The sequence below is a fragment of the Myotis nattereri genome, assembly GCF_964212035.1.
Source record: "Myotis nattereri genome assembly, chromosome: 7".
In the NCBI taxonomy this organism is placed as follows: Eukaryota; Metazoa; Chordata; class Mammalia; order Chiroptera; family Vespertilionidae; genus Myotis; species Myotis nattereri.
Window position 1 is genome coordinate 25,014,041 of NC_138082.1, and position 11,006 is coordinate 25,025,046.

The 11,006-nt window shown below is 48.8% G+C and overlaps 1 protein-coding gene across 1 annotated transcript; it reads right to left on the reverse strand.

Moving 5' to 3' along the window:
• Positions 1-7,950: 7,950 nt before the first annotated feature.
• RNF228 (ring finger protein 228) lies at positions 7,951-10,677 on the reverse strand (the record flags this gene model as incomplete). Its single annotated transcript, XM_081095494.1, has 1 exon — positions 7,951-10,677. The coding sequence occupies one exon, from the start codon at positions 10,675-10,677 to the stop codon at positions 9,664-9,666; it is 1,014 nt and encodes a 337-aa protein (XP_080951620.1). The 3' UTR covers positions 7,951-9,663.
• Positions 10,678-11,006: the final 329 nt, after the last annotated feature.

An 11,006-nucleotide genomic window follows, 5' to 3' on the forward strand; every position in this document is an offset into this window, starting at 1 on the left:
GGAGGAATCAAAGAAGTTTTATGAACTCAAAAAGAAGGAAGTATGGCCCAGCCGGTGTTGCTTAGTGGTTGAGTGTCCACCCATGAAACAAGAGGAAACTGGTTCGATTCCTGGTTGGGAGCAAATGCCTAAGAGGCGGGCTCTATCCCTAGTAGGGGGCATGTGGGAGGCAGGCAATCAGTGATTGTGATTGATGTTTCTATATCTTTACCTCTCCCTATCTCTAGAGAGAGAGAGAGAGAGAGAGAGAGAGAGAGAGAGAGAGAGAGAGAGAAAGAAAGGAAGGAAGGAAGGAAGGAAGGAAGGAAGGAAGGAAGAAAGAAAGAAAGAAAGAAAGAAAGAAAGAAAGAAAGAAAGAAAGAAAGAAAGAAAGAATATCATGAAAATGGAAGGTTTTAGAGACAGGAAGAAAAGAAGAGCTCCTGGAAAGAGAGGATTGCTCCAAAACTAAAAAGAAAAGAGAGAGGAAGGAGGAGGAAAGAGAATGGCCAATTACTGAAGACACACTATGACTAAGGTATTTCAGATAAAATGAATTCTAATGGATGTCAGTCAAGCTGGGTTCATATTAGACAATACACTGTTTCTGATTTGAATGATACATTTGCACTGGGAGAAGTGATCTGGAGCCATATTTCACTGTTCCAGAGTATGTGGGCCTGGAGGAGATATTTGTATATTGGGGGGCAGCAGGATCAAGGCAGCTGAGAGGAAGAAAAGGGCACTAGGGAGGAAGATACAATAGCTATGTCACACGAATGCTTCCTTGGTGAAGAATATTTCTTTTTGGTTTGCTCCCAAGGTTTTCAAATTCATTTATGTGAAAGTAAAACAGAGGTTGGGCTTTGCCAATTTATATACTGCAGAAGTGCAGGGTGATGGGAGAAAGGATGGCTATAAACTCAACACTTGGAACAACCCCTTGTAAAGTACCAGTTATGGAAGTGCCAGGGTGGGAAAATCAGGGACATGGATGTTGCATCCTTCACCTACCACCTCAGACTGCTAACCCTCTCTCCCACCACCTGTCCCAGCCTCCCTCCCAAGAACCAGACCACTCTACCTAGGAGACTTCTCTGAGGACAGGCCCAGTGTCCTGGGGTTGACAGCATGAGAGCTCAGTGGCCTGCTGCCCTTGGGCCGGCTGCTCGGGTCCCCCATCTTGAATAAGCTATCTTGGCAGAACTGGGGAAATGGTTTATGTGGTGACAACAGTGCTTACTGACACTAGCACATTACCATTATATAATTATATAATAGCAATATAATATATAATTGCATTATATTACTACAATTGTACTTTATGGTTACTATATTACTACAATATTATATCACTATTATAGAATGTGTTATATAAGATGACATAATAGTAATATTAATAGTAATTGCATATATTCATTGAATACTTTGTACATGCTGGCATTGTCCTCAGCTTTTTACAAAACAGCCAAATTATGCTCTGGCCAGTGTGGCTCAATTGGTTGAGCATCCTCCCTTGCACCAAACGTTGCCTGTTCCAGTCCCACTCCTGTATGGGGGAGGAGCAGGAGGCAGCCAATCCATCGCTAGCTCTCTCTCTCTCTCTCTCTCTCTCTTCCTCTCCCTCTTTCTTCCTCTCTCTAAAAAGCAATGGGAAAATATCCTCGGGTGAGGATTAACAAAAAATATATTTAAGAAACAGCTATATTGTATCTAGTTAGTATGAGGATAAGGGGGCACAAGGAGATTAGTTAACTTGCCCTAGTCATACAGCTTAGGAAACAGCAGAGGTAGGATTTAAACCTGGGATAATGTTAAATTGCCAGTCTTGTTCCCTTAGAAAGCCCTGGAGGGGATATCTGGGACTTGCCTGAATACTTCACCTGTTGCTGTTGGTCTTACTCTGGTTGTAAATAAATGTCAACAAAAGTTACTTTTAATGCTTCTGGAGTCTGTCTTATCTCTATTGAAAAGAATTTGGAAATTTACTCCACCTTTCAAAATACATCCAATGATATAATTCCACTTTCAAATTTTTGCTTAATTTAAACAATCCTTTTTCGGATTCCCAGGGAGAATCGATTCGCCTATGTTTCTGTGCCAAGAATCAGGCACCTGCCTCTAATTGGGGCCGGACGCGTGGTAGCAGGGCCCTCGTGCCTTGCTGCGGATCCCCGCTGTGGCATTTAGAACTTGTTCTGTCCGGGCTTCCGGTCCTCCTCGCCCGGTGACGAACCGCGCGCGCCTGGACCTTCGATCGGTGTAGGCTGCAGGCGCGGGGCGCTGCTGGGCGACTGCCAGGAATTTACCCTCGGAAATCCCAGGACTCCTGGGGTGTTTCCAAGCCCGGGTCCCTTCGTGTTTAAGTGGCCTGGCCTGCCCCTCCGGCAGGTCCAGACACCTTTTGCATCTCTGAAAGAGGTGGGGAGACGGGCACGCTGGGCGGGGACGCGTTTCTAAGACCTTCGGGGCTGGGATGTGCGGATACCCCGGCCCCGGGTGACGCACCGGAGAAAGCGGGACTGAACCCGCGCACCTCCTGCCCGGCGCAAGCTGCGGCAGCCACGCGCTCCGCGTCTCCTTTCTTCGCATCCTTCGTATTTTGGGCGTCTTTGCGGCTTTTCAGAATAGGTGCGAACGCGGAGATTAGGGGCGGGCGCTGGGAGGGGCCCGTGAGCATCCGGGATGGTAAATACTCCACCGCATCCTAAAGGACACACCCGTCAGACCCTGCAATGGGGGAGGGGCGTCACAAAACGCGCAGACCTGGGGCCAAAGGCTAGGTTCCACGCCAACAAAACAACAAAACAAGCTTTGGTGGAGACGTCCAGTGCCTGGGTGGACAAGACGCGTGCCAGCGGGCCCCCCGCCCCCACCTCGCGCGGCCAGTGGGCTTGTGCCAGCGGCCTTGTACCTCCGACCGCTCCCGGCCCGCGCCTGCCCTTGCACATCGCAGGGGCTGCGACAGGAACCGGCTCCGGCCCTTGACCCAGCTGGGCCGAGACTAGCTGTCACCTCTGGAGGCCTCGGGACTTGTGGGGCACAGGCCAACCCCGGGGTGCAGGGTTACACCCCGTGAACCCGGGAGCCGCCCTGGGAACCTGTCGCGGCGGCTGCCTCGGGCGGGCGGTCCTCGGGGAGCGAGCAGGGTCAGCAGTCAACTGCGCTTTCCCACGGGCCTGGAGCCACCGCGGGCGTCCCGTCCAAAGGAGAGAAATCGAGGTAATTCTCCCTCCTTCACGGCCCGCGGGAGGCTGGGTCAGGCGCCAATCTACTCCTGGATCGAGAGCGAAGGGTTCATTTGCGCGCTGACCGGCTAGTCCGAAGGGTCTTTGAACAGAATGTAATCGCTGTCCTAGTGGCTATTTTAAGACGCGGCTCCTGCGCGCTGGAGCTGCTCGCGCGGCCACACCTGTTGGCGACCAGCAGAGCCCCGTCAGCTGTCCCTGGCGATGACACCCACAGCTGTCCCTGGCGAGGTTTTGTTAATTTAACCTTGAGACTTGCCTGGTTATCCACATAATCCACCCTCAAATCCTCACGCTGTCACTGGGTTTTGATGACTCATGGGACTTGGGAAGCGCTCGCCTGTGTTTCGAGGGTGAGGGGAGCCCACAAAAAGCCTGTGAAGCAGAGGAGCCGCCTGTCCAAACGCGGATGCAAATATTTACTTAACTCTCCTGGGGATACAGTCATCAGGAGTGTGTGTGAGAAAGAGAGAGAGAGAGAGAGAGAGAGAGAGAGAGAGAGAGAGAGAGAGAAGAGAGAGAGAATATGATGTCAGAGACCAGAACAAGGATTAAGTAGTTATCCAAATTATGGCCACTTCCAAAATCCAAGCACCGGTCCAGGATCTTCCAGTTTCTAAGAAACCTGGCGGCGCCGTTTAATTCATTAAAGTGAGATTAGGAAGAGCCTGGCGTTGCAATAAATACGCTGTGACATAGAATGGCTTTCAGATCCCGCTGCACCGTCACTCACCTAGGGCGCCTTTTAAAAATACCGAAGCGCCTCCCCTCCTCGTCCCCACTCAGAGACCAATTAAACTCGCGTCCCAGGAGCCCGTAGCGGTTGTGTTTTTGTTTTGTTTTGTTAATATATTTTTATTGATTTCAGAAGGAAGAGGAGAGAGAGAGAGAGAGAGAGAGAGAGAGAGAGAGAGAGAGAGAGAGAGAGAAACATCAATGATGAGAATCATTGATTGGCTGCCTCCTGCACGCCCCCCACTGGGGATCGAGCCCACAACCCAGGCATGTGCCCTTGACCGAAATCGAACCTGGGACCCTTCAGTCCGCAGGCGGACGCTCTATCCACCGGACAAACCCGCTAAGTCCGAGGTTTTTTTAAGCGCTCCAGGTAGTTTTAACCTGCGGCCTGCCAGGGTTGAGAACTTCCGCTAAGGCTGGCATCAGGAAATAAGCTTTCTGTGTCTGGATTACGTAAGATATGGTCTCTATGGACAAATCGTTTGCCTTGCAGAGCTCGGTCCAAAAAATTTCTTCCCAATTAATAACTGTCTACTTCTCCTTTGGAATTAATCCTTCCCCAAAACTGAAGTCAGGTACAATTGCTCCCTACCTGTCAAGTTTGACTACGATTTTTAAAAAATGCACCCACAGTAGAATATAAGTTATATTTCTATATGGTGGAGAGTACTCATTGTCATGGTGTAAGAGCCCACCATATATTACCATGGTTGTTGAAATAAACATATTCTGTCCTTGTATTGATTAGACACTGTCTATTCTGTTTATTTGGTGATGTGGTTTTATAATACTAGGATCGAGGACGACTATTGTTGCATATTTTCTCTATCCTCTTTTTCCCCCACTTCAATACCCTCCCACTTCCATCCCATGGAGATGCGGTATTTCTAAACCAAAGATAATCCAGTTTTACCTGAAAAGACTTTTTTTTTCTAAAGGGAGTGTACACATTCTTCCTGAGCTCCTAGGAATATTCTTGGAAGCTGGACATTGACCACCTTCACTTCCCAAAATGTATCTTATCATCAGGATTAATTATAAATTTATCATGGAAACAAATTTGCTTCTCTTTGGCATATTTTAGTTTTGCATAACAGAACAAGAGCCTTAAATTTTTTATGGATAGTAACTATTACAAAGCTTTTAAATATGGACAATCAAATGAGATCAAACAAAAGATAGTTGAAATCTCTCTCACATTTTCCTTATTCACATAATTTCGAACTGAGATCTGGCTCCAGTTATTTCTAACACTTTTCAAAAATGGTTACTGTAGTAAATATTATATATTCACCAAATTTACACTAACATATACAATAAAAACATTATGTCAAAGGAAGAAATGTAAATGCATACTTAGCAGGGGTGCAATTCATTACCTATGACATAAATTTAATCTTGGTATCATAGCATAAATTTAAAATACAAATATTAGCTGATTTAAAAGGATATTAGTTGGGTCATAGAATAATGGGGGATTATTCTGTTATTGAGTCTGTAAATTTAGCAACTCTGTGAAGGATAATTTATTTTAAATGACAGAGGTTGAAGAATTAATATGGAGAGTAACAAATAATGTAAAATATCTTGTTTTCTATATTGTGAAAAATTTCACTGCAATATAAGCTTGTTCTGACTATGCAGATGCTGTTAGTTTTGGAGAGGATGGTGCAGACATGCTCATATATGCAGGAAGCTAAAAGGAGTCATACCTTGAAATCTCACAATGCAGGAAATAGAGGTCAACTGTCCTTTAAACTCTCCAGTGGCTCCTGACACTGAATACAATGCAATAAAAGTTTCACCATGGTAATAATGACTTTTCTCAAAACTCAAAGGGCTTTTCAGGCATATTTTTTCACCTTTCACAAATCCTCATGAAGTAGGAAAAAGCAATTAAGTCACCCAGGGTCTCAGGATGTAGTGAGTGCAGGATGAGTGAGGGGAGCCAAGTTGTTGAAGAGTCAGTGGAGAGCTTCCCATTCATCCAACTCAACCAAATATTTATGGGCCCCTTACTATGTGCTGAGAACTGGCTAAGGCTTTGTGAATAGAGTCGGTGAGCAGGCAGCGTTCCTTACTTGTTTTTACATTTTGGTTGCAGGAGATTGAGATAAAGAATGTAATACACAAAACCCTACAGATGGTTATGTTAGAAAGAAAATAAAACTTCAGTGGGTAGACATTTGGGATAGAGTGGTCAGAGCAAACCTCTCCGGGAAAGTGATATTTATTAGACCCTTGGAGACCTGAATGAAAGCAAGACCACAGATCCACATAAGGCTGTAGTTGCTAAAGCAGTTCATCTATACAATCTCTTGTGTGTAGAAATCCTTAAACAAACCCCACAAGGTAAGCAGGACTGATACTTTCTATTCCCATTTTATAGATGAGGACTTTGAGGCTCAAAGAAAGGAGAGATTAGTACTCAGACTCACATTTTCTGGATGCAGTTACTGGTCTTTAGACCCCAAACCCAATGTTCTTTCTGGGTGACATGATTCTTGAGCAAGTGTGCAGGCTGAGCAGGTCTGGTTTTTTTGCAGACCTGTAGTTTACACTCATGAGCTGGAGATGAGTCCAGGATTGAACCAAGCTCTTCCAAGAAGATGAGAATTCCAATGGGAAGGGGAAAATGTACCTCACTGCCACCAGGAGGCTTTTGGACAACTCATTGATCATTTCAACAATTACTTCCTAAACACTTGCTCTAAGATACCCGTGTGCAGGAGTTTCTGCATGATGTAGGCTGAAATACTTAAATCACACCTGCAGAATAGGGGAACATCAGAATATCAGAAAATCACTAGAAACCAAACAAATGTTTTCTATCATGCCATGCCACTTGATTCCTTAAAAGTCAGAAATGAACAATAAAACAAGGTCAGCCAAGAAAAAGAATCACTCCATGTTTAGGTGCGGGGCTAGTAATCATATCTGTTTGATTTTAAAGTATCCTACCTCAAATTTCTCATTACAAGAAATTTATATGTGCAACCATGAAAAAAGCAAAATGTTGCTTGCATTGTGACTAAGATGATTTAAAAATGCATTTCTTATTTATGAGGAATTATTTAATTTATGTCATTGATGAACCCTCCTCTGTGGAACATAAATATACTCTAAAAGAAGCAAGTTGGGCCTGGCTGGCATGACTCAGTGGTTGAGCAGGGACCTTTGAACCAGGAAGTCACAGTTCAATTCTGGTCAGGGCACATGCCTGGGTTGTAGGCTTGATCCCCAGTGTGGGGTGTGCAGAAGGCAGCGGATCAATGATTCTCTCTCATCACTAATGTTTCTCTCTCTCTCTCTCTCTCTCTCTCTCTCTTCCTTCCTCTTTGAAATCAATTATATATATATATATATATATATATATATGCAAGCTAGTCTCCAAGTAACTTTAGATAGACTTCCAGGTTGCTAAATTGAGGGAATGAAATAATAAATGTGTGTGCATATGTGTATACATGGTCACATCCACAAAGCCATGTGCTGTTGCTAGTGTACATAGACATACATACATACACATGTGTATATGCACTTGTAAAACTAAACCGTTGCGAATATAAACAGAATCTGAGCACCTGGATAAAAGATAAAAACTAATATAGAAGTAACACATGTTACTTGTTAAAAGTATAAATTAATACCAATCTCTGAAATGTAATCCTTAGTATTAGGAACCTAAAAATATTATGCAGAAATTGATAACAAAAATCTTATATAGTAATGAATGGAAGCAACTTTTCCCTCCAAAATAGACCTCACTGGACCTTCAGAAGTCCTGTTAAAACCTAGAAACAATCCCAAATCCTAAATTCACATTATGAATGGAACTGGTAGAGAATTAACTCACATGTGGGAATGTACACTGCTAGGGTGGGCATTTCATGGGATTGTGTATTTCAGGAAGAGAAGGGCACACAAATAACTTGAAGCAATTTCCTCATGAAATAATTTTCATGAAAATAGTTTTTTTCTATAAATGCTTGTTTTAATTAAGACAATTCAGACATAGAACACATCATTTTGCAATTCCTAAACCACAGCCATATCACTTATCAATGACCAGTAAATGACTGCTTCCTATGATAGATACAAATGTTCATTCAGGTTCAGGTACTAGAATAGTGTAGGAATATCATGCAGACAGCTTGCATAAATACATGAGGAATAACAGTATATCCTCAGTAGTTTCTGTGATGCTTAGGTATGAAAACTTTAACTTATTCCAAATCTCAAAAGATGGAATAAATAATGTTTTCATATAAAATACACCTGGAACAGTTGTTTGTTTGTTTTTTTACCTTAAAAAGGCTTCGGATCTACCTGCAACACACATTGAAATTCATCTTTTTAGTTACAAAATCAGACAGATATGTATTCTTTTTTATTTAATATGACTGGATGTGAACATTCCAGTAATTTCCTATATCAAATAGCTAAATTCAAAATATTTTTCTGTTAAGTGTAATATACATTTGTAATCGAAGGAAGAAAGACTTGTCAGTTTAGTCTTTGGGCACTATTTCTATTTGATCAGATAGTTGAAAGTCATTAGTAGTTTCACAGTACAAAATCTGGAATCAGTTACCAACACGCCTTTTTTTCTGATAATTCCGAAATGTATTTGGACTGGAGATATGGAAGAAATGTTGCTGCTCGTCAAACATCTTTTCTGAAAATTTATCGCACAAAATTTCTAGATCCATATATTCTTAAATAAATTATATTTTTAAATGAAATTAAGAAAATGGGCGAGGGAAGCCTGCAGTTTATTTTCTGCGTGAATAGCTTTCAATATCTTCCAGGTGGGGGCAACAGTCAGTCAGTTTTGAGATGAGATGGAGAACAGGCTCTTGAATTTCCCTGAGTCCAGTTACAGAGGAGGAAATTACTTCCTGGTAGTAACGCCGCGAATAAAACCACAAGTTTCCAGGAGCCCAGTTTCCAAGACTTTTGGGTCTCTGCGGGACCGGGTAGCAAGATCCTCCGCCTGGAGCGCTCTGCGCGGCCGCCCGCACCCCGGAGCGCGCACGCGCGCTGTGCACCTGTCGCAGCGCGCACAGTTGAAGGCCGTAGGAGCGCCCCGCAGCCTCGCTCCAGCCCGCGCGGTGCCCTCGGGGAGTCAACACCACGCTGGGCGTTCCGGCTCACTCGCTTTCCAGGACCGCCAGAAAGCAGGGAAACCTTTCTCTGTTTGCATCTCCTTCCTTCTTCCACCGGACAATTCGCATTCACAACTGCTGCAGCCGCGTGTGCGCGCACCTGCACCCTTAAAGAAACTGAAGCCGCGGCAGCCAGAGAACCGGCGTTCAGGCGGGGCGGCGGGGGTCCCACTCCCCTTTCCACCTCTCTTTGCAAATCCTCCGACTCTGGGAAGGGAGGCACAGAACTCTGGAGAGGATGGGGATGGTGCCTGAAGCGGAGGTTGATCTTGCATAGTCGGGGAGATAGACTCCCCACGAGCATCCCCGCCTCCTCGATTTCTCCGGCCCAGCGCGGAGGAGGCGGGGCGTGGAAAGCCCGAGAGGCGGAAAGCCGAAGCCCCGGAGTGGCTGGGCGGCGAGGGGGTGCGCGTCCGGGGACCACGGGGGGAGGCCAGAGAAGCTCGAGCGCACGGAGCCAAAGGCCCCCTCCTCTCGGGCCTCGCAGGACTGCAGGTGCTTGCGGGCGGGAGACCCGGCAAGTTGCCCCACTATGTGTCGCTCCCCCGCACGCCGCCTGCCGCTGCCGCCGCCCGCGTCCTCGGGCCGCCGCCCCCAGCCGAGCCCATGGCCGCGCCCTCGGGGGATCGGTACTTGAGCCAGCAGATGAGCCAAGTGACGACAACCGAGAAGAGTGCCAGAATGCTGGCCACCGACAGGCAGATGGGCCCCACGAGCGAGGGCGACCCGGCAGCCTGGGCCGCGCCAGCCGCCGCCCCGCCGCCGCCGGGGGGTTCCCCGGCGCCGCCACCGCCGTAGTGGTTGACGAAGATGAGGCCGGTGAAGAGCAGCACCACCATGGAGAGGAAGGAGAAGACGACGCACACGCAGCCCGCGGTGAGCGCGGCGCGCTTGCAGTTATGGCAGCTTTCGTAGGCGCCCGAGGCGCGCAGGCCGGCGCGGGCACGAGGCTCGCGGGCGGCGTCCTCCCTGGGCGGCGGCGGGGCCGGGGCCGGGGCCGGAGCGGGCGGCGGGCCCGCCGCGGGCGTTGGGCGGCGAGTGGGCAACGGCGGGAGGCGGTCCTGGGGCAGCGGGTCGTGCGCGGCGCGCAGGGCCAGCGGGAAGGCCTCGGCGAGTTTGGTGTTGCTGGGCAGGCCGTGCACGCGGCTGTCGGGCAGGGGCGTGCGGTGGCGGCACACGGGACACGCGATGGCGCCGGGCGGGCCGTGCCAGGACGGCGGGCGCAGCGGGCGCTCGGGCGCGGCGGCGGCGGCGGCGGCGCGGAGCAGCAGCTGGCTCAGGCACTCCTGGCAGAAGGTGTGCAGGCACGCCAGCAGCTTGGGCGCGCGCCGGTCCGCGTCGAAGTAGTTGTAGCAGATTTTGCACTCGTAGTCCTCGAGCGGAGGGAGACCGGGCACCGTCACCAATGCGCTGCGGCCGCCCGCGTCCCTGCTGTCCCCGGCTCCCGCCGCAGCGCCCCCGGCTCCGGCCGAGCTCCCGGGGCTGCCGGTGGAGCTCCGCTCGCCGCCGCCGCCGCTGCCGCTGCCGCTCGCCGGCGCTGCCATGGCATGATCCGCCCCTCATCGGGGGCAAGGTGAGGCGCCTTCCTCGCCCTCCGCCGCAGCGTCGGCTCCGGCGAGGAGGAGGAGGCGCTTCGGCCGCCCCCCTCTGGCTACTGTCCCCGGGTGGGGGAGGCGCCGCTGGCCGGGCCGGGCGGGGGCGCAGCGGCGACCGCCTTCACCCCACTCCCCCCAGATGCGGGTGCCTGGGTCCTCCCAGGCCCGGAAGTCTCTCTGCCGTTCCCCTGGGGCCTGTCAAGGCAGCTCTCCCCGCCGCTCCGGATATCGGTTTTTGCTGGAATTGGGAGTTGAGGGCGGCTGGAGGGTGGGGCAGT